The sequence below is a fragment of the Megascapheus bottae genome, chromosome 13, assembly GCF_031878675.1.
Source record: "Megascapheus bottae isolate mThoBot1 chromosome 13, mThoBot2.hap1, whole genome shotgun sequence".
In the NCBI taxonomy this organism is placed as follows: domain Eukaryota; kingdom Metazoa; phylum Chordata; class Mammalia; order Rodentia; family Geomyidae; genus Megascapheus; species Megascapheus bottae.
Window position 1 is genome coordinate 13,927,333 of NC_143521.1, and position 24,672 is coordinate 13,952,004.

At 36.6% G+C, this 24,672-nt stretch overlaps 1 protein-coding gene across 1 annotated transcript in view; it reads left to right on the forward strand.

Annotated features, from left to right (window-relative positions):
- The window catches only part of Antxr2 (ANTXR cell adhesion molecule 2), a 116,833-nt gene that overhangs the window by 68,351 nt on the left and 23,810 nt on the right, over positions 1–24,672 (forward strand). The window contains exons 15-16 of the mRNA XM_090343359.1: positions 392–559; positions 802–882. Of these exons, the coding sequence (XP_090199485.1) occupies positions 392–559; positions 802–882 (249 nt within the window). The remainder of the gene's footprint in view (positions 1–391; positions 560–801; positions 883–24,672) is intronic.

A 24,672-nucleotide genomic window follows, 5' to 3' on the forward strand; every position in this document is an offset into this window, starting at 1 on the left:
AGAAAGAAAGAAAGAAAGAAAGAAAGAAAGAAAGAAAGAAAGAAAGAAAGAAAGAAAGAAAGAAAGAAAGAAAGGCAGAAATATAGTTGTCTCAAGTGGTAGAATTCTACCTGTTAGCAAAATAGCTCAGGGATAGCACCCTGAAAGAAAGGAAGAAAGAAAGAAAGAGGAAGAAAAAGGAAGGAAGGAAGGGAAAGAAATGAAGAAAAGAAGGAAGGAAGGGAGGGAAAGAAAAGAAAAAAAATCTCATTAACTCTCAGGAGAAGAGAATTTAGGAGTTGGTATACCTACCCATCTTATTCAGAGTAAAACAAAGAAAACCCAGAAGATATAGGAGCTTATTCCTCTAGCACCCTTTCTATCTAATGACAGTGTTCTCTTGATCTGAAAGGTGCGCTGGGGCGATAAAGGATCTACTGAGGAAGGAGCAAGGCTAGAAAGGGCCAAGAATGCTGTGGTGACGATTCCTGAAGAAGAAGAGGAACCCATCAGGCCAAAACCACCTCGGCCCAAGTCCACACACCAGCCTCCTCAGACAAAGTGGTACACGCCAATTAAGGTACTTGTCTAAAGTACTTGTGTGATTGAACTTAAGCCCCCTAAAGACACTATAGCTTTTATAGTTCCCAATTCCTGCTTCCCACTCTTCCCAAAATTTCAAAGTGGACTACATAGATCCAGTCACTCATTTTATAGTTTTCAGACTAAGAGCAAGTTTTTAATGTGTTTAAACTTGTTCCTTTCGTTAAAGTCGAAGTTGAAGTCACTCCCTGGAAACTCATGAATCTCATTTCTTTATAGGGTCGTCTAGATGCGCTCTGGGCTTTGATACGGAGGCAATATGACCGAGTGTCCTTGATGAGACCTCAAGAAGGAGATGAGGTTTGTTTGTGGGAATGAAGTTGGAAAGAGTTGTAGGATTAATATTGTTCACTGAAAATTACCATTACATAGGATATTTAATACATTCTATACTATTAGAATACATCTTTATCTTTTGTAACCAGTTCTCTTTTCAAGTAACTAACAAAAATTATGCACACACAATTTAATTGCTTCAGCATTTGCCTTTCCAAAGAGCGTGGATCTGGTGGGAAGAACAGATTGGCAACTAGTAGATAAAGTCTTTCTTCTAGCATTTACTAGCAGATAGATGTTGGAAAAATGACTAAGAAATGGTTTCTTCAGGTACAAAAGACTTCTCCCATGCCTTGATTTGTTGAACTCTTCAAACAGTTGAGACAGAAATCTTGATTATCTGAAGGCGTCTTTAAAGTGTTAAAGTATTTCTATAGAAATATGTGATAGTGATAAGTGTATATATACACATATATGCATGTGTACATATATACGTTTGTGTGTCTGTGTGTGTGTGTGCACGCACATGCATGTTTTTCACTTTTGGATTCGATTCCAGGCTCTTTTATTCTAGAAGTTTGGCTAGAAATATACCAGTTTTATAAGTTATTTAATAGCTTCATTGTCCTAGTTACTCAGTGTAAAATAATTGTTCAAAACCTTTTAAAAGTTAGCAATGGGAATTTTTGTTTCAGACATTATATTGTTTATCAGCTAGGATAGTTTTATTGTGTGTTACTGTGATCTTTATTTACTTTCTTATTTTTCCTGGCTTGAAATCAGGGATTTGTACTTGTTAGGCAAATGCTCTACTAACTTGAACCATACCTTCAAGGACTTCTTATTTTTTAAAGTTATCATTCAGTTAGGATCTTGGAATTTTTTGCTGGGACTGTATCCTTTCTACCTATGCCTCATATATTTCTGGATTGGAGATGTGTACCCCATAGTACAATTGTTTTTGAGAGAGCGCATTACTAATATTTTCTGGAGGGGTTAGTTAAAAGGCTGCTTCTGTTGCTAGCTTGTTCTGTTTTGACCAGGAGATAAGCTCTCTATGTTTGAGTTTAAGAAGGCCTATGCTTCATTTAGGTCTGATGTAGTATTCTTAAGGATCAATTTGATGAAATTATCATTTGTCTTTTATGTGCAGGTGTCCTAATTCTGGGGCTTAATGTCAGGGCCTGGACCTTGTCCTTTAGCTTTTATGCTCAAAGATACCACTCTGCCACTTGAGCCACAGCTCCACTTCTGGCTCCTTGCTGATTAAGTGGAGATAAGAATCTCACAGGCTTACTTACTTGCTTGGACTGGATTTGAACCACAATACTCAGATCTCAGCCTCCTGAGTTGCTTGGATTTTAGGTGTGTGCCAGCTACTATTGCCAGCTTAGCATCTATCTTATAGAGACAATTCAATTGTACTTAGTGATATATAGTTCGAGCTTGGAGCTTAACATTAAAAAGAAAATCTAACATTTTTAAAGTTTTATCTCACTTTGGAAAAACTTCAACAACATCTGAATTTAATACCAGGAGGATTTTTCAAGTGAGCATTTTTTACTTTTTGCTAGTGCCACTGTTAGACCATACTTTCTTTTCATATATTTTTATTGCAATTAATAAAAGGGTTACATTATGTTCACCAAATAGAAGGTGCATTGCACAAACATTGATACCCTTTCTCATGTCTTGGTCCTCATTTCCCTCCCCCCCCACCCCTCATCTTGGTTCCCCCCTTCCCTATGTTAGATGATTCTTGATTGGTTTATAAAGCAAGTCTTTTCTTGAATTATTAGAACACTGAGATTCATAAGAAGAAGATGCTTTGGGGAAGGACTGTGGTCTATGGCACAGTGCTTGCCTGGCATGCACAAAGCCCTAGGTTCAATTCCTCAGTACCACATACACAGAAAAGGTCAGAAGTGGTGCTGTGGCTCAAGTTGTAGAATGCTAGCCTTGAAAAACTCAGCGACAGTGCCCAGGTCTTGAGTTCAAGCTCCAGAACTGGCAAAAAAAAAAAAAGAAAGAAAAAAAAAGAAAGAAAGAAAAAGTTTTGGAATGAACTTCTTACCCTGTTATGTTCATTTGCAGTCTAGAGTGCAGTTTCTAGATAAATATGCAATTCATCTTCCTCTTGACCATGGTTGATTTTCACTTCACATATTTTCAAGCACAACCTTAACTTTCCTTCTCTGACATATTCATGTTTCCATCTTGTAAAATGCTATGTATTGAGAACACTGATGGTAGATGAGGGATGGGGGTAGAGTGGTCCCAGATCTCCAGCTAGTGCTTATATGTCATTTGTATCACAAGATTCATTTTGGAATGTGACTTCAGTAGCCTTGAGTACATAGAGGAGGAGATTCCTTTTTCCTGAAGATATTACAGAAACTGTCCTTAGAAATGCAGACCTGTGCTGGGGTTAGGAATGTGCCTAGTTGTAAAGTGATTGCCTAGCACGCATGAAGCCCTGGGTTTGATTCCTTGCTACCACATATACAGAGAAAGGACTGTGCTCAGGCCCAAAGTTCAAGCCCCAGGACTGGCAAAAAAAAAAAAAGAAAGAAAAAAAGAAAAAGAAAGAATTGTAGACCTGTGAAAACTGGAGTAATTGTGAAAAATGGACTAGGAGATGTATGTACATCGAGTCTTCATGAACAAGGCCACTGAGAGAGCCAAAAACACAATGTTTTACTCATGGATAATTTGAGCAATGGCTATTAAACCCCAAGCAAAAAAAATATTGTTTGGAAACAGAAGGCACCTTGGAATTTGGATAAATTAACACACTTTTTTAAAATGATGCCTCATAACATTTCATTCATTCATCTATCCATTCAAAAGATAGCTATCTATTGTCTAACACACACTAGGAACATTGTTAAAAAGTGGGGACATATAGCATTCTTTTAAAATTGTAGTCTACATTTTGTTTCCAGAGATGAAGTTGACACAGGATTTTTCACAACTGAAGAATAATGCTTTTGGTTTAATTAGTTTAACCAACATTTTATCCTTTTTTTTTTTACAGCAATTTTAGTACACTTTTTATCTAAAAGAAATCTAAAGTCTCTTATTCTAAGTCTTGAGATCAGTTGTTGTAAAATGCTGAACTTTTCAGACATCTGATATATATTACGTAAATCCGATATATCTTACATGGAGCATCATTTCCTAATGACATTGCGGACATTTTTCCTATCATTAGTATTCATATGTTAATTGTTACAAAAGGATTGAGACTGAAAAAAGTCTTGTTAGTTCTGCTTAGGTTTTGCTTCCAAATGCATTTTGGTGGCAAACCAGATAAATCTTTCAAAGACTTTAAGTTGCAGATATATAGATAAAAGATAGTAGTAAGCTTTTATTGGGTGAGATTAACTAAAATCTCATTGTTTTTCAATTTTACATTTATGCTATTTATGCTTTTTTATTTGTCCTTTAATGTGGGACACAAAATTTGGTGTCATGGTATCAATTGTTCCTTCAATTGATTGCATGTTTTTAAATTAAGTGTATATTACTTGGTGTGACTGAAGCAGTCTTACTCTGTTACTATCATATCTATTCTTTATAGGTTTACTGTTCTCCACATTTCGTCACCTGCATTTTCCCCCCCACATATCTCAAGTCACTGTTAAAACCTTAGTGTTGGCGCCTTAGGGAAATCTTTCAACCAGGTGATATTGCACAATTAACTGAAAGCACTGGAGTAAAGCTGAAAACCCATCCAAAAATGCAACCTCCATTTTCCATATCATTACAAGGATCTTTAAGGCAGGCTATAAAATTTCTCCCTGAACTGAAAGTATAAAGTAGATTTATTTAATCCAGTTAAACACAAAATTATTTGTCCCCAGATACCAGGTATGCTTGGCATCAGTTCTGTTTTGCTGCAACTGATTGTTGCTAGTGTTGATTATCATATTGTTTTGTTTTGTTTTGGGTTTTGACTGAGGATTTATGTCACATTGTTACATCAAACTACACTCCTTTCTGAAATATTTATATTGGTCCAGGAGGGCTGTGTGTGTGAGTGTAATAAAACATGTCCTACTTTGTAACAAGTAAGAAGACTTGGAAACCTTGTAGTGGTTGAAGTGGATGCAGCTAGCTTTAGATTGCCAAGCGACAAATTAGCAGAATACTTTCTCACGTCTGCATTGTACAAGAATTGTCACATCCTTATGTAGAAAGAGAAAAAAAAGCCAGAGGGTGGGGGGAGGGGAGAGAGAGAGAGAGAGAGAGAGAGAGAGAGAGAGAGAGAGAGAGAGAGAGAGAGAGAGAGAGAGAGAGAGAGAGAGAGAGAGAGAGACACAATGAGTGGGTTATTTCTCTGCAGAGACAATGAAACACAATTATTTTTCCAGCTGTGACTAACAATTCCAAGTAACACAGCCTCTACCTGGTCTCCAGCCGGCTTCCTACTTTAGAGAAAGGTCTCGTCAATTGTTTATTTGTTGTGTGCTGCACATTCTGCCTCCTGAGAGTCTCCTTTCCTAAACAAGTGAGCACGCACAGCTCTGTGCGCGGGAGTGCAGTGGGGCGCATTTACCAGGCACGTTCTAAGCCAAAGGCTGCCTCGAATGGCTCCGGGGGCCGCGCGGGGCTCCTTTAGCCCAGAACTCACTGCCCAATTCCAGTCCTTGATCCAGGAATTGGAGTTCAGGCGGGAAGTATCAAAGCCGGGTCCCCGCCACGGCTCGCTCCCGCCAAGGCAGTGGGGTCTGCGGGCCGGCGCGGCACCGGGGCTCGGCGCTTTGATGGTGGCGGGAGCTCCTCGGGGTCATGAATGTTTCAGCGCCCGGCGCCAGGTGAGCCCCGCGCGCCCCGACGGCGACCCGCCGACAGCTGCGGGCGGCTGGAGCGCGCTGTCAAGCCGCGCTGGTGGAGAGGCCAGGACGGTGTTCTGCTCTCCCCCTCGCCGCCCGCGGGCCGGAAACACCAAAGGTAGCGCTGGGGGTGGACACAGCTGCGCTCCCGAACATGCCTTAGGCACAAATAAGAGATCTGATGCAGTTTGACTCCGTGGCGGTGGGGAGACGGGGACAGAAAGCCACTTCAGAGACACCTTCACGCGGCAACATCTGCCGCCCAGTTTCCAGGGAGTGACAGGGGACAGCAGGTACAGATCCAAGTCTCCAAGTAAACAGCCTCCATGAAGCCATGGACTCTTTTGAAGGGCCTCCATCAAACGTCTCCCAACCCACAGCAGGAGTTCGTTTGGTTTTCAAAACCCTGTGTGTGTGTGTGTGTGCATGTGTGTGTGTGTGTGTGTGTGTGTGTGTGCTTTTTTTTTTTCAAACAAGGTAATTTATAAATGATGCATTACCATGCGTTTTTCTTTTTCATTTGAAAAGCGAGGTAGAGAAGCAGGAACGCAAAGAAAGAAGAAAGCGCCGCATTGGTTTTGGAGTTGTTCCACAAGCCAATTAAATCTCCAAGGGGCTTTCTTGGCTGTAATCGAGGTTATGTTAACCTCCACACTGCAGTTCCTCATCCCACGACGAACAGTTTGTAGATAGAAATAGCCTAGTAAACAACAGTGGAGTGCAGCCATTTCATTTGCCTGTAATTTTTATAGAATCTCTTATTAAAATGATATATTATTAGAACTGTCCAGTGTATACATTTATATATATATGTGCATCCACTGAAATATATATAATTTATACATGATCATCTGGAAATTACATTCACTTTAACTTGTTAGTTATTTGTAAAGGCTTCTTGTAGTTGGATGCAAAATTAAAATTATAAACCCAAAATAAAAAGCAAGTACTTTTTTCTTTTGGGGAGGTCGCTCCCTCTTTCCTCCCCACATGAGTTTGTTTCATTTTTCCCTGAAAATGTTGCACAAACCCAGTAATTGTGCACCCTCAACACTGGACAATAGAATTGATTAAAAATAGCAGTCTAAGTAAGAGCTCCAGGACAGGGTAAGCTAATAAAGATTCTATCATAAGGTGAATTACTGTCATTCATAAATTTTAGGCCCCTGTCCATGTAGTAGATGCATGACCACTGTGAGAGAGCACTGTTAGTGTAAGATAAAGGACTGCAGGCTCAAAGATAGGCTTTGGACCAGAAAATAGCCAGGGAGCAATGGCTTTGGGTAGATTCTCTGCTGTGGCACTGTTTCTCTCAGTCAGTGGTGAACTAAGCAACATAAGCACACAGTGAGTTTTCAATTAAGCTAGCTGTATTACACCGAGAGAGCTTTTGTGAACTATGCAGATGTGTGCTGCATTCTTTGAAATGAATGATGCCATCTGCTTTTATAAAAATGTCCATTGTAACAAAACACACTATCTCAAATCTTCCAAGTTTTAAATTTATTTAACTCTATATGGCAAAACAAATCAAATCTATACACCTGCATAGCCCAAATTCATTTCAAAGATACTGGTGAAGCTTGACAACCTCAAAAACAATGTAGACACTGCTTCTGACTTCCATCCTCTAGTCCTAGACTTAGATTCCTATCTCTGTCAGTTATACTTCCAAATTCTCATGCTCAAAACAAACTGGCTCCCTACTCTCCCCTCTCCCGTGTGTGTGTGTGTGTGTGTGTGTGTGTGTGTGTGTGTGTGTGTGCATCTATGTAAGGTCCTGGAACTTGAACTTGCTTGGGGTCTGGACTGTCCTTGAGTTCTCCTCCCCTCTCCTCCCTCCCCCTCTGCTCCTCTCTCCCCTCCCCTCCTCTCTTCTCTCTCCTTCCCTCTCCCCCGGCCTCTCTCTCTCTTCTTTCTCAAGGCTAGTGCTGTACTGCTTAAGCCACAGCAACTCCAATTCAAACTTTGTGATGGTTAATTGGGTCTCAAGGACTTCCCTTGTCTGGCTGGCTTTGAACAGAGATCTTCAGCTCACAGTATTTTGAGTAGCTAGCATTACAAATGTGAGCTATAGGCATTCAGTGGCCATGTCCTTCATAATGGCAAATCCTTTAATGATTCCAGCCTTCCCAAGGTTTATTCCAAACTCCTTTGTGGTTGTCATCCAGTGCTCCGCACTCCGAAATCACTTCATCCTCAAACTGAAAAAAAACCAACCTGATAGCAGAGATTTTCATCACCCGCCCCGATCTTATGTTCCCACCATATTTGCAGGGTGTAAATCATTTGGAAAGGTTTCTTTTAGAGCAGATTGGAACCTACAATTGAGTGATCTGTTATTTCAAATGCTTTCAATACCTGGAATTGCCTTGTTGGCGATTTCATTCTTGAAGTTTCTTGTTCCAGAGGCCAGCTCAAGTGGTAGAGCACTTGCCTAGCAACTGAAAATTTCCACTGGAAAAACTTTCTTTTAATTTTATATTACATTATTTTATAGTCGGGTTACTTAATAGACTCGCTCAAAAGTCGTTAAAAATTGGAAGGCTGTGAATGTAGCTCAGTAGTAGAGCACTTGATTGGCATACATGAGGCCTTCAGCCCTATCTTCAGAACTGCAACAAATAAAGCAGTTAATTGTTTAAAAAGGATTACTTTCTTAATTTTTGTCTTTAGATTCTGTCTAAATATTTTGGGTCATATAGCTAACTTTTGTAACAGATATTAGGGACTCTAATAAAGGAAACCCTTTATTTTAGCCTTTGTAGGTCCTCATACAGAGAATGACATACTTTTTTTCTTCCTTTCCTTTCCTTTCCTTTCCTTTTCCTTTCCTTTCCTTCCCTTTCCCTTCCCCTTCCCCAGCTGATGTAATATTTTATACAACGTTTTTAATATTCAATGGCAAAGCATAGGAAGCATACACATGTTTTCAAACTGTAAGCTTAATATTTATTTTTGAGTTCCATGAAATCTGTAATGTACTTTATACCTTTAGGCTTAATTATGATGTGAGAATACTGGTTAGAATGCTACTAGACTCTTATTTTATCCACTATTGCTAGTAGGTTTCCCTTTTGTTAACTGTTGACCCTAAATTTCAAGGCATCTTTAAAATATCATTTTATCCTGCTTATTCGAGCTAATTTGGCAATATATACACATATATATATATATGAAAGATGAATAATTCATGTAATGAATATGCTTTTATTTATACAATCCCACTGGCTAATTTAGACTAGTGTGTACATAAATATGTAGATAGATTATGCCTAATGAAAATATATTCACACCATAGAATGTATCTTTTCATTGAGTATGTCATCAACTAATGTCTATTTCAGTAGAAAATAACGAATTCATAAAAGAGAGTACTTAAGAATGCTTTCATAGTTTAAATAAAACTTTTAAAATTATGTATGTAAGCTGGCAAAAGTATTAACCCAGTCTGGTTCTCTGAATGAAATGCAGAATATGCAAAATGTAGACTCTGAAACTACCAAAAAAGATTATTATTTTTTAAATCATATAAATAGAATTTGGATACATAACTGATTTTCCCATACAGATATTGCTACTTAGTAGCATCATGAAACATTTTATGTATTCACTTCTAAGTTAGATAAAATTTCTTCTTTAAAAATAGACCAGAAATCTTTTGATAATCAAGAAACCAAAAACATTAACTTAGAGTAAATACCATTTAATTTTAGAAATAAAATATTTTTCAGCATCAGTAAGCTCAGGCATACTGAAAGAATATTTTTTAAAATGCAAATTAACTTTAGTTGTACAGGATTACAAATATTATTTTTCTGAAGTTCCATACATGTAGACATTACCAAATTGTTGATTCATAATAAGTGTATGGAATATATATTTTTTCATAATCTGATCCAGTACTGATTATATTTTTTGTGCCATTTCTGGAGCTTGACACAGGGCCTAAGTGCTATCACTGAGCTTTTTTATGCAAGGCTAGCACTCTACCTCTTGAGCCACAGCTGTACTTTTGGCTTTTTTGGAGGTTAATTGGAAATAAGAGTCTCCTGGACTTGACTGCCTGGATGGGCTTTGAATTGTGATCCTCAGATCTCAGCCTTCTGAGTAGTTAGATTACACTCATGAGCCACCAGTGCCTGCTATTTTGTTTTGAATAATGAATGGAGATTTCTAATGGTTTTTCTAAAATTCAAGAGCAATTGAAATAAATGTTCTATTAGAGCCAAAGTTTATTATGAATCCAATATATATTTTTTTCACATAGCTTTAAGACCTACCCTAGTAAACATTTGACACAGATGTGCACATAATACTGTTTTCATTTTGTTTGGTGGCAGTTTGTAAGTCTGCAAAACATTAGTAAAAATTCCAGTAGCATATTTTATTTCATATTTTATTTGTTTAGCATATCTTCTGATTCCAGCATGAAGAGAAATTTCTCTCCTTTGGTCTTTCCCCTTTGCTTCTCTCCCTTCTCCACTCTCCTAACACTGACAAATTCCTAAGGCCTTACCCTTGATGTGGTCCTCACATACCACTTTTCCCTAGAGAGCACTGGAGGTTTTCACTGTGCTATTATCGTCATTAAACACTTCATTCTCCAGCACTTCTGTCTGCCCTTCTGACTGCCACTTGCATATCTTGGAGAGCTTGCATTATTTTCCACTTGGACGCCCTGTTGTCACCACATTATCTGTATTTAACCAGACTTAACCGCAGCCCTTGTGGATGGCTTTCCAGTCTTCATTATAGAATGTCCTTTTTAGTCATTAGTTCTAGCATTTATTTACCTGATTTATTGATTTAGCATTTATTTAAGCTGAGGCCCAGTAGATGTAAACACTCCATTGTGGTTCCCACAATCTGGTGAGAAGAGTCAAGGTTCCAGTTTTCTAATTCTGAGTAACCTATCCTATTTCAACAATTTTTATTCAAGGAACAGAGTTAGATATATACTTTTTTGTTTGTATGGTAATATAGTACCCTCGTTTGATCGCAAGTTCTCATGTTTGCTACACAGTTATTCTAGATACCATTGAACCGTGTCATCAGCCTATGAAATTGCATATATGAATAATCTCCCATTTAGATTACTATTATTAAGAATTAAAAAAAATGAGTGGTTGCCAGGTGCCTGTGGCTCACGCCTGTAATCCTACCTACTCAGGAGACTGAGATCTGAGGATCGTGGTTCAAAGCCAGCCTGGGCACGAAAGTCTGTGAGATTCAACTTCCAATTAACCATCAGAAAACTGCAAGTGGTACAGTGGCTCAAGTGGTAGAGTACCAGCCTTAAGCTGAAGAGGTCAGGGACAATGCTCAGGCCCAGAGTTCAGGCCACATGACCAACAATAACAACAAGAAAGAGTGGTTGATGACTAAATGAATTATATCCTATTAATTTGACTTTGTGGAATTAAAATATTTCTGTTATAATTATTATTTATATCTTCATGATACTTGAAATTAAAGAACTAAGAAAATTAAAACAATGTTCTTATAAAATTTAGCAACGGAATATTTCCTATTAAGACATGGCAAAGAGTGTTCAGACAAAGGATGTTATTAAAATCGGTCACTTTTTAAAGTTATCTCATAGCTATGAAGCATTTTTCTAAATTTCTAAGCCTGCAACTTGAACTCTGAATAAAAAGCTTGTTATTTCGTAGGATATGCTTATTTTCGCTTAAAGATGCATTTTTCTAATTTATTTTCAAATAATCTTTATTACACATATAATCCACGAAAAGATTTCAGTTGTCAGGCATAGATGGCTCAGCGTAGTTCCAGTGGAAGAGAAGCAACTGTGAGCAAGAATAGTTTTGAGACAAACAGAATAATTTAATGCCATTCAGTCACTTACCCAATCATCTACTTCATGTTAATTGGAAGTGTCCCATTCACACAACTTACAGAAATTTTCACTCCTCTTAGCAGTGAGAAGAAGACTGACAATTTAATTCAGATCCTATTTTTCAAAAGAGGCATGATGGCTTTAAATGTCCTCTGAAACCAGATTTATGAACTAGTCTTATAGTCTTAACAAGATTAGTTCCTTTTCCATTAACGAACTAAAGTAGGGCGTCTGTCTGAGCTGTTGAGTGTAAATTTGCTAATGTTAATCTCAGCTACAAAAGATAACAAATATGAGGATTATTTTCAGAACCTCCGTTTTCAAAAATCTGAAATGAATATGAAGTAATAGACAGGTTGAAGTTTGAGGGAATGATAGGAATTTTTCTACTTTGGGAAAAAGGGAATGACTGCTGTCATTAATCTTAATTAATTGTCAAGAATTTTAAGTCTGAGTTATTAATACTGAAGTAAAGCCTGTAATACACTGTTCGTACTTCTTCAGCACTGGATGACATTTTATGAGATAAAATTTTCAGGAGCAAGAGGCATATAGAAGTGAATGTGTAGGCGTGTGTGTGTGTGTGTGTGTGTGTGTGTGTGTGTGTGTGTGTTTGTATGTGGTGTGTGTGTGTGTGCATCTTACACAAACTATTTTCATATATATCTTTCAAACATTCCTCTGGGTTAATATACAAGTCTTCACCTTTTGACAGTTACTGTCAGGCAGTTAAAAGTGATAGACAAGTAATAATAAATCCAAATGAAACCCCCAGGTACAGCAGTTGCAGTAAATCTGATTAATATTGCTTTCATGTTTACCAGCATACAAACTACTTCACTGAAGAGGAAATGTCAGATTTTAGGCTCTAACAGAATAAAAATCAAGAGCTAGAATAAGGGAAAGAGAATAAAAAAGGAGAAAAAAGAGATGAAAAGTGGGAAGAATATTATTTCTTTGAAAATGTTGTGGGCTATAGAAGTATTTATTTAAACAACAAACTATCACTTATGTGTTTAAGGTTGCCCATTCCACTACTGAAGTCCTGATCACCTGGAAATAAACAGATTAAGCTGTCTTAAAAAGAATGTCTTTCACTGTGACTGATGTGCTCATTTTGTCATTAATCTCCCTTTCCTGTTAAGTCTATGGTAGGAAGCTGTAACACTCGACAGTATGAAATTGCTACCAATTCTAGTAGTCAATGAGTAAGTTAGCTACTGAAGTAGCTTAAAGATCTTTAAGGGGAAATTGTTTTAAAGGAAAGGCTAAAATTTTCAGAAACACATTTTCAGTATTATATCTCAAAGTAGTCTCTGAACTCTAATAAAAACATACAGCATACTGAATTATTTTACTTACATATACATTACTTCACAAATGGACCAAATTTAGGTTTCATGGTGGTGTCAATAATTCATATATTATTAAGTTGTGCACAAATTTATAGTTACAATTTTGACTTTTTCTTCTTCCTTTTATGATTTGCTTTAATATTAAGAGTAAAAACATAAGAATGAAATCGTATTTATTTGATTCGTCTGTTTATTTTTCTTTTGTAAACAAATTATTGAGATGCTGAGAACTGCAGTCATCAAGAATTTAGATTTAATTTATAAGCTACAGTTAGTTAAAATTTGATCTGAGCTGTAGTGATGGCTTCCAAAAAAATAAGAATTACTCTCTTGGAAGATCCTCAAGCAAAGCAGGAATGAAAATAATGTATTTCTCTGTATAGCTGAGCTATATGTCAGGTATATAAATAAATATATATATATATTTAATATGAATCATACAAATTGTGACACAGTAGATCTGACAAATGAAATGTTCAAGTGGATTCATGGGAAAATAAACACTTTATCCCCCCCCCACAAAAAAACCCATTTCATGTCCTTTTTAGGACACCAGCCTAGGTTCATTTCTGAGTAATTAAGAATTAGTCTGTTCAGGAGGCTGAGACCTGAGGATCATGGTTGTAAGCCAGCCCATGCAGCAAAGTGCTTAAGCTCCAGAAGCTGCAAGTGAAGGTGTGGCTTAAATGATAGAGCACTCACCTTTAGCAAAAAAAACTCAGAGGCAGTGCCCAGGCCCTGAGTTCAAGCCTCAGGACTGGCACACACACACACAACAAAGAATGAGTGCCTTTGAATGTTTGTTAAGGTTCACTTTCTTGCAGCTAGGGTTTAGTTAAGTAAATCACTGAGGCTCAAAATCCTGGCATTTTAAAAGTGCATGTGTGTGTGTGTGTGTGTGTGTGTGTGTGTGTGTGTGTGTGTGTGTGTGAGAAAGGCTGTTTTATATAAACAGCCTTGAAAGAGAAGTGGTACAGTGTTCCATTTTTTGAGGGAACTCATAATTTAGGAAAGGTTGGGACTATATAGGAAAGATTTAGAACTCAGATTCACTCATCACTTGAGTAAGTGTTGTCTTAGGTGTGCCCAGTTATATTATTGTCTTTATGGTGTAAGAGCTAGGTGTTATTTGTGGCATTCTTCAAGTCTTCATTGCTGACAAGTTGTTGAATGTAGATTGGAAGTCAGAATTTTTTATTTCTAGTCGAGTGAGCGATATATTATTTTAGGCTGTCATTTTACTGGATAACACTTTCTTATGAGTAAACAAGTAAAATTGGGTGATTCTCCATGCAAGCAAATGCTTTGAATATTTCAATTTATGTCTTTATAATTTTTTGGCCTTCTGTAAGTAAAACTTGATATTTCTAGATGGCAGTAATTTCCACAGACAGCTCATAGGTTGCACTTAGAGAATGTTGCGGGACCTTAGCGCCAACTGTTGCGTTCGGCCTTTTCTACACTGCAACTCCCATACCCACTTTTGTTCAGTGCCCCTAGAAGAAAAGATTGTGTGAAGGCACAAAAACGTTGAGTAAGTTACATGTTCTAGGAAGTACAGGTTGTTTTCTATGTGAGGGCAAGAGATTGGGAGTTGGAGAGGAAGACTATAGAAAGGAAAGCAGAATCAAGCAACTTCTGGATTCCTTAAACACCTAATGGAAAGAAACTGCACTGAGAGAAAGCACACTTGGGAACCATGGTACAGTGCCATTGATTAAATTCAACCTGGCACAGATTTCCTAATTTCTCTGGTCCTCGATTTTCTTATTTGTGTAGAAAGCCTTAAATAGTCACAGAAATGCCTTGGAAATTTTTTAGTCTTATCTTTCTGAAAATCAAATTCCAGCTGAGGGAGTTCTTGAAGACGTAGCCTTTCCTATGACAAGGATGTACATGGAACCTACCCATACTACTCAAAGACCAGGATTTAACTTTGATGAACAAAGAATTATGATCGTGAAAATTAGTTTGCTATTTTCAAACATGCTTACATTATTTATTTATACTCCTCTTGAGTGGTTATAAATATCATGTGACAATTTACAAGTTATTTAAAAACCTGTTCTAAAACTAAAGATGACATAGATTCATGAAATTGCTCTCCCACTGGACCACACTGAAATTGATTTTTTAACTTGGAATAATAATAGTGGACAAATGTTAAATGAAAATCAATCATTTTAGTTTAAATTAGCTAAATACACTAATTGTATTTTCCTTAAACTAATGAGATGACAAATAATACTTGTCTAACCTCTGACCTCTAGTCTCCAAATGCCTTTTAACAATCCTAGAAGAATAGTTTGATCTTAGATTTATTCTTAGACAAGACTCACAAATCTTGACAATTGGATATTAATATACATTTTTAAACTATTACTTATTAATAGAAAAATCTTGAATTAATATAATTTTAACCACAAATTCTTTGGCCCTTAATATTTTAAACATTGATTGCAAATGCTTTATTGAAATAATAAGCAAAACACTATTGGAAGAATATATATGGATCTACCAAAACATAAAAACCTCTAGTTTTATTTTTAAAACATGAAAATAAAAATTTAAATTCAGGAATGACTATGATGTAACGTGTCTTAGGTAACCATACTATCTTTAAGGCAAGTGCCACTATCCCAAACTGGGAAAGGCAAAATCAGAAGTCAGCACCTGAGAAAAGCAGTTAACCTACAAGTGATTTGAAATAGAGTTCTAGGAAAGTCATCATATCAACATGATTGAGAATATTATCAATGGTAGTATGTGCATCATCCATAACAGAGCAACTCTGTGCCTTGTGCACTCTTTTAGAGACCTTGTACCTGTTCCTTTAAGTCTCAAAACAACTTAGTCCAAATTATTTTTATCCTCATTTTAAAGATCAAGAATGCAAGGGTGTGAAAGCCCTGGTTAATTGACAGACATGCCAGATAGGTAGGCAGGCAGTGATACTAACTTGAACTTTCCTTAGGGTACTGAAAAATGTAGTTAACCTTTAAATTCTGTTTCATGTATTGGCCATACAGAAAATGCACAGCAGTTTGGAATTCAGTAGTTTAGGCTGTAATGTATTGGCACAATACATTGAATTGAAAAAAAATTAAGAATGAAGCTAAATTGAAAAGGCTAACATTAAATAGCAAATAATAAACTGGTTCAGGAATCCCTTGTGAGTATATAAATAAATATGGAAAATGTAAATCATAAAGACTATTTTAACCAATGATATTTGGGTCAGAAAATTATTTGTTGATTTTTTCACAACTATAAATATTACTCAGGGGTCAAGATATAAGAAAGACAACAAAGATATATACTTTCCTTAAAATAGGAATGCAATATAATTAATGACAGAAGTAGGGTAACTGGTTATTCTTTTTAATTCTTTATTCTTATTGTTAAATAATTAAAACAGATTGTTGTTCTTAACCTAGAAAACCAAACAGAAAGGAAGAGTCCTATCTCACTGCTAAGAATTTTTTCACAAATTCCAATTACATTTTCAACATATCAAAGCTTTCAGATTCACTATAGAAAAGCTATAACTTTTGGTTTGGGATATTGTTAGCACAGTCATATAATTTATTGTCTATAATTCCCCCTTAAGAATCTGCTTTAGAGAATATTTTGCTATCATTTTAGGCTTCAGATAAATTTATGTTGAATTTACTGTTTATTTCCCGGATCATTCTCTCTGAGGGTGAGCCCTCATTTTGATCTATGGAGCAAGTGATTCTACATGCCAAATCTACCTAGTTCTATCCCTTTGATCTATCTGGAAATAGTGTGCCCAGCATCATTCCATGAAAATACAACCCTGAAATGGCTTTCAAAGTATCACTCCAGGTGTGTTAATAAAAACTGAGGCAAACAGCCTGCCAGCCATTCTTTTTAAGACAAATCCTCAGCATGGAAGTAGTGGAAAGTGAAGGCTGAGTATTAGAAAGTTGGGTTCCTCTTCTCCTGTAGTGTAAAACCTGGCCTGTCACCCTTTCTTTAACAGACAGCTCCTAGTCACCCCGACATGTAAGCAGCAAGTGATTGGGTACCAAACCAATGTTATGTCCTGTGATCCAATTCAGTATGTGGCTACTTGGGTCTTCTACTTTTCTTTTTGTTAAACATAATGTCCACATCCACTTTATAGCTAAATTGATGAATTTTCATGTTGTTACTCAAACTGAAAGGATTCTTCTTCTTAGTTTTTAAATGTTAGCCAGACATTTATTAAGGACAATGTTTGGAATCATCAAGCATAACCAATGAATTTAGAGTCTATTTTTTTTACTTCCCACTGGGGGAAAAATCATGGACAGTAAAAGGACAGAGGAGAGAAAGTAATAATTGTGCAGATTCATGAAAGTAGTGAAATTCAAAGGTTATAAATTACGTGTACAGTTTTATAAAGCCCATATTCAAATCACTGCTTTAATTCAAAAATTTGGGTTACTGCTGGAGGCCTTTTTCCTTCTCTGCTCCCCCCCCCACTCCTTCTCTTTCCTTTTCCTTCTTCTCCTTTTTCTCCTCTCTATTGCCTCCGCTCCTCCCTTCTTTGCTCATTTTGTTTGTAAGGGAGATTCACCAGATTACTGAAAAGAAAATGGAGAAAAGATTTTAATCATAAATAAAAGTCATTGTACTCTTGAATATCACTAAATTAATTTAGAAATTCCTTTATCCTAGAGATAGAAAATTGAAATATTTTTAGACACATGTAATCTTTATTTTGCTTAAGACCTCTATTCGTAAGCATCTGTTTTGATTTTTTTTTCCTCAGGAGAGTTAATTTAAAATGTGCTTCTAAATTTCTGTGTATCTTAATTTAATAGTTAAGGAAACAAAAATCAATTGTGCTTGAAATTTAAAACAACACATGCTTTACATGCACTGTGATCTACCCCAGCTTTATTGTCAAAAATCCAGATTTTTGTGATCACATCAGCCTTTTAATTTACTAGCTGATTGGTTTTTGTGCAAGATTATAACTCCTCTGAGCTCATCCACTTTCTGTTAGAAGGTTTTATTTTATTTATTTTTAAACTGAAGCTTCTTATCTGAATGAGGGAACAGAAAATAATTTAGGGGACTGTTTTCCAAGGATAACACAAAAACTAGGGCAAGGCTTGACTGAGAAGCTGTTTTATCGTGTGGACTCCTGAGGATTAAATCAGTGCTTTCATGGATTCTCTTTAAGAAAGGTTAACCTGGGGGCCAGGAGCATGGCCTAGTGGTAGATTGCCTGCCTAGCATACATGAAGCACTGGGTTCCATTCCTCAGTGTCACACAGAAAAGGCCAGAATTGGTGCAGTGGCTGAGTGGCTGAAGTGGTAGAACACTAGCCTTGGGAAAGCCAAAGGCCATTCAAGCCTCAGGACTGGGGTGGGGGGGAGGGAGGAGGAGAGGGCAGGGGGAGAGGGAGGGAGGGAGGGGGAGAGGGCAGGGGGAGAGGGAGGGAGGGAGGGAGGGAGGGGGAGAGGGAGGGAAGGGGAGAGAGAAGGAGAGATAAGAGGAAGGAGGGATGGTTTACTTGGAAACAATTGAGGGGGAAAAACCCTTTGGTTTAAAGATCTGTACAGTGAACCAATGCTCTCTTAACTTTCACTCCTAGATTATCACTCAGCACTAAGTTATTTTCTCTGAAGCTAAAATTAATTTACTAAATACTATATAAAGTATACATAACATTAGTAAATAAGAGAAAAATCTTTTATATTGGCTTATTCAAATCTATATTTATAAACTTAAATGTATGGACATATTGTGTTGGAAAGAAATTCTCTAATATTTTGTAACATTTGTTGTCAAGAAACTTCAAAGTACATAGTAATTATTAGTGATTATCAAGAATACTGGTAAGTATTCTTACCAGTATTGGCATCATCATTACCGGCATCATCATTCAAAAATGACCTTGTAAGGTGAGAGACGTATAGTGCCTCTTGATAACAAGCAGAGTGATGTGTGTGTATTATGAGAAGACACTAAAGATTTATTGTCTGTGGCAAAGGAAACACAGTTCTCTCTGCTTTCAAATTAACTGTTTCTGACACCTCCTACAGCAAAAGGTGACTGAAAGCTCTTGGTTAAAATTGTTTCGCTGGTGCTAAATAATAAACATTCTCTCTGTGTCTCTGTCTCTTTCTCTCTGTCTCTCTCTGTTTTCCTGAGGTTCGAACTCTGGACCTGGGCTCTGTCCATGACCTCATTTTGCTTAAGGCTAGCACTCTATCATTGGAGCAACAGCGCCACTTCTAGCTTTTTCTATGACTTAATTGGAGATAAGAGTCTCATATACTTTTCTGCATGGGCTGGCTTTGAACCATCATCCTCAGATCTCAGCCTCTTGAGTAGTTAGTATTACAGGCTTCATCTACAGAACCCAGCTTAATGTTCTCATGTTGTTCTATATACTGGATATGTCTTGCTTTTTGGTGTTTGCAGCATTTGTTACACAGATGATGGTCATGCTAGCTAAAGCAATCCTGGTTGTGACAGGACGTTGCTGCTCATCTAATCAAATGAGGCAAAATGAACTAACGTATATGTTATGCTCCTTTCAGAGGTGGGATGGCTAAGTATATTTTGGAGGAAGATGACAAGTGAACAGTACCCCCCAAAAAAACGAACAAGAAAAAAGCCAGAATGGCCTTGATATTAAGAAACCTAACAAAAGCCTAGTATGTTAGTTCCAATTTTATTGTAGAGATCAAATTTGTATGTAGATTTATTGAGAAAGAAAGCTTAAAAATTTCTTTCCCAAGTTTATCTCAATGTTTCATACAATGATTCAATTTTAGGTTTTTAGTGAAGATTCTGTTAGTTAAAACATAGGAAATACTGGAAACAATGACTGGCCTAGAACAAATATTCAATATATGCTATTTTAGCATTTGATAACATGATATTGGCCATTGGTGCACTTTTTCCAGCAAAATGCTATAAGATGTGACCACCTGGAAACAAATTATGGGAATTTTGAGGCTTAAAATTATTCTCTTGGCTAGGTTAACTTCTATTATGTAAAGAAACTTCAGAGCATATTATTAAAACTGAGACTTTTATAGTTAGCTTTTTTCACATGTCCATTAGCCTACTAAGTGGTTTTCTAGTCACCAAGAAATCACTGAACTGAAGACTTAACTTTATTTATCTTCCTTTTGGAAACAAATCAGCATTGTTGAAACCTCAAAAATTGGGGAGAAAAATATTGGCTAGAAATAAGAAGAATGCAAAGGGTAAGAGATATTGTCAGCAGTAATGGACATGCTTAATGTGTTCAAGAGATTAATGAAGTATTGATATTTAAAATGGCCAACGCAAAGCATGTGATACAAAACTTGCAAGTGTATATATGAACTATATGGACTACATCTTGACTTTTATATTGTGAAACTCATAGGCTAAGCCTTTTTTCCTTCTTGTGAAGGATTAAAAAAACTCTTATTTGTCAGATAGAATACAAATGTACACTTAATTCCAATAACTCATAATCACATTTTTTCCCTCAAGCAGTGCAGTATATCACGTATTTGGTGTCGTGCCAGAATGTGATAGTGTAAAAATCTGAACGTTTTTCTCCTACTACAGCAGTTTAAAATGGTCTTGTGATTTAATGGTTTTTAATGAGTAGAGTAGTAGTAATTATTCCTATATATAATGCAATATATTACCCACTGTGGATAACAAAGTAGCAATACTTAAGGTGATGTGCTACTGTTTCAGCATTTCTCAATTTTACCTGTAGGGTTTGAATTTAGATACATTTCATAGGCTTTGAGTTCTAGAGCTCTCTCTTCTTATTATTCTATCACTTGTCTGTGGGCCCCAAAAACATCCTATAGGGGATAGTAATTTGTCATTTGGATAGGGAGTACTATGAGTGGTGTCAGAATTTGGAAAGCCACTGGCAGGTCCTACTTAGCTTGATTCAAACAAGGAATGAATGACACCTTGCCTTCAGATTTGGAAAGACATATTTGCTATTTGGTCAATTTGGTCTAAATGCCATTAATAATATTCATAATCATTCTTGTGATACCTTACAAAGAGGTGGAATATCAAATCTTTAAAAATGAGGAATGGGAGTCACTTTTGTTGTTGTTGTTGTTGTTTTTTGTTTTTTGTTTTTGCCAGTCCTGGGCTTGAGATCAGGGCCTGAGCACTGTCCTTGGACTTTCTCAAGGCTAGAGCTCTACCACTTGAGCCTCAGCACCACTTCCAGCTTTTTTCTATGTATGTGGTACCAAGGAATTGAACCCAGGTCTTCATGCATGCTAGGCAAGCACTTTAACCATTAGGCCAAACTCCCGGCCTGGGAGTCACTTTTGACTGAGAACTAGGTAAGTGGTAACCAAAGGTTTCAGTATTTCTAGCTTAAAGAGTGAATTGAAATCATCTATTATTTTAGAATGGCACAAACCAGGCAGCATTTCTAACAGAATAGATACAAATTACAAATTAGAATTGGAAGAAGTAGCCCAAGTGAATGGCAGAGTCATTTCCACATACATAATTTTCTATGGTGATACCACAGTAACTCTTTCAATGAAGTCACTAGCATTTATGAATATTATAAATAACTTTCGGGAGAATTTCTCCTCCCTGACTGTTTCTTTTGCCATTTTAGATGATTATATGGGATTGGTTTTTAAGGAACTTACTTGAGCCAAATCTGAATCTTTTGAGATTTTCTGGTTAATAGTAATTGCTTCATTAAAAATGCAAATAGGCATTTTGTTTTCCTGATATTTCTGTTGAGACTATCTAGACTGAAGCCTACTTTTTAAAAAAATAACTGAGTTAAAGGCTTAATTACATCTCTAAGTGGTTTTAAAATCTTTAAAAAGTAGGGTCAATTCTTTCATTAATTTTCTTAAGACTATATAGCAAGGAAATTATTAAAGCATTTTCCTTCTTTATAACAAAGATTAAAATGCGAACTGTCTCCAGTTCATTGAATTCATTGATATTCATGTTTTTCGCTGATTATTTTGTGTGTGGCATGGTGTAAGAAACAGAAAGAAAAGAGCCAATACAAAAATATCTGGTTAGTTCTTACTACCCAGATTAGTGCAACCAGTCTTCATGCTGAATGATGAAAGAGTGGTAATAGTTTTGCAAGATAGTTAGCTAAGACCTGAGGACAAAGGTTTGAAAAAAAAGACAGCAAATATTATTGTATCTAAATACAAGTGAATTAAAAATCTAGTGAAAAAAATGTCTCTGTGCCTAAATAATTATATAACTTTGGGTACTTAAAATGATGACTGAAGCGTCTTAATTCCTTTTCAAAGGAGCATTGTGATGATAAATTTTATGTATATTTTATCCCTGCGTGTGAAACTATGGATAATATCTCAAAATTAGAATATATGATTTCTAGTCAGGCTGTACACATGCCAGATTCTAATTAATACCAGTTAAGAATAGAGTTAAGAATAAGTTAAGAATAGAATCATGGTTCCTTGTGTCTTTCATTTGCAATAGACATTCGTAGTTCAAAAAAATTAGGGGGAACTAAGTCTTCTGACAGTACATTAACTCAAGTATTATTCTTTGCTATTAGTATCCATCTGGAATGAAATTTAAATGTACTACATCACAGTGAATGTGAACCATCACACATTGCTACCGTAAATAAGTATTCTTTTTTAGGGGTTGACAGTACTTGGGTTTGAAGTCAGAGGCTTGCATTTTCTACATTGGCACTCTGCTCCAGAGTCACACCTCCAGCTAAATACTAAGTCCTTAGATGAAGTGTAAAAATGTTTTAAAATTTCTTCATGTGCCAGTGGCTCAAGCCTGTAATCCTAGCTACTCAGGGGGCAGAGATATGAGGATGATGGCTCCAGCCAGGTAGGAAAGTCTGTGAGACTCATATCCAGAAAAACCAGAAAACCAGAAATGGAGCTGTGGCTCAAAAGTGATAGAGGGCTAGCCTTGAGCAAAAGAGCTCAGGTACAGTACTCAGGCCCTGACTTCAAGCCCCATGAATGACAAAAGTAAACATAAAATGAAATTCTTTACATTATCTGTGGCCAAAGTAAGTATGCCTTATCTTATATAATCATTAATATCAATGTATTACAATATGATTCTTACTATGATTCTGCATATTAAAGCTTTGACCCGGCTTTCACCCACCCTAGCTATAGGTCACTTGACATTTTAGGTCTTTTTTTTTTTTAAATCAGATTGCCTTTGAATATCTCTTTCTATATTCAGTATATCTCCTTAAACAATATACCTCAACTCTGTCCCTACATCATTTTCATGTTTGTAATCCCTGATTTGTGCCAAAAGTTATATATCATTTCAGGAATGATTGAGCCTAATATAGTCTGAAAAAACTTGGAAATGAAGAGAATAATGGGGAAAAGTAGGTAGGAAGGTATTAATGAAATAGAGCCTGATTTGTTCTGACCACCCTCACGAAGCCTAGAGGAAATGGTGTTTTTATCTTAATGGTCATCCCTTCTCATCACTCTCACTCTTTTCCTTCATATATTTTTACTCTCTCCCCAGACAAGTACCATTCTATGCCTACACTAATGGATATTTGGCAAGCATTCCACTTTGAGAGTATAGCAATATGACTTGGTTAAATAAAAGATAAAATACTATTATTAAGATAACTTTTGTCTGGGCCGGGAGTTTGGTCTAGTGGTAGAGTGCTTGCCTAACATGCATGAAGAGCTGGGTTCGATTCCTTAGTACCACATACCTAGAAAAAGCTGGAAATGATGCTGTGGCTCAAACGGTAGAGCTCTAGCCTTGAACAAGCTCAAGAACAGTGTTCAGGCCCTGAGTGCAAGCCCCAGGACTGGCAAAAGAAAAAAAGATAACATGTATCAGTAGTTTATAATAAGTTATATTATATATTGTGTTGTTCTTAAGTCTACATTGTATCTGTTTATACATCTTTCATTTTAGTTAATATTGTTTCATTTGAAAATTTATTACCAGGCATTGAGAGAAATAACTGAACACAAGGATCTAACGATCCTTTGGTGGGGTTTACCTCTAGCTGAAGAGACACACAATAAAACAAATTTGCAAAATAATTTTGACATGGGAAGTCATATGCAGGGTGATATGAATGAGAATAACTATGGGCCCTATTTTGTATATTCATAGGCAAATGATAACTTCAGGTAGAAATTGCTGTAACAAACCAGAAAAAGAAATAGAAAATGTCTGGAAAGAGGTTATAGATAGTTTAATGTATTGAATATTGGAATGTCCTCCTAATTGAGCAAATTAGATTATCCTCATTTAGTACTATTTCTTAGTGGAACATTACTTTGATCCTGGCTTTTGGGTGGCTGGAGTAGGAAGATTGCAGGACTGTGAGTTTGAGTCCATTTTGAGGACAGAGAAAGAACACTATCTCTCTCACATACACACCACCATATACATACACACACACACACACACACACACACACACACATGTATACTATTCCTGAGGATGTATAATCTATCTAAATACTGTACATATTGATGCATGTGTGGAAAATAAATGAAATATGCTCATTTACTTGAGAATATCCATTGTTGATCTGGGAACAAACAGCGAGCTCTCACAGTTGCAGCTTTAACCTTGCCAATCACAGACTTCCTGTAAGTGCACTGCAGTTATTTGGAACCTTTTCTGGGTTGGCGTTGGCATTCTTTTGCTAGATTACATTTATGCATTAGTGCCATCTGTGCCTGCTGCACCTTCTGTGAGTTAGCCCTGGCCAAATGACTGGCATTT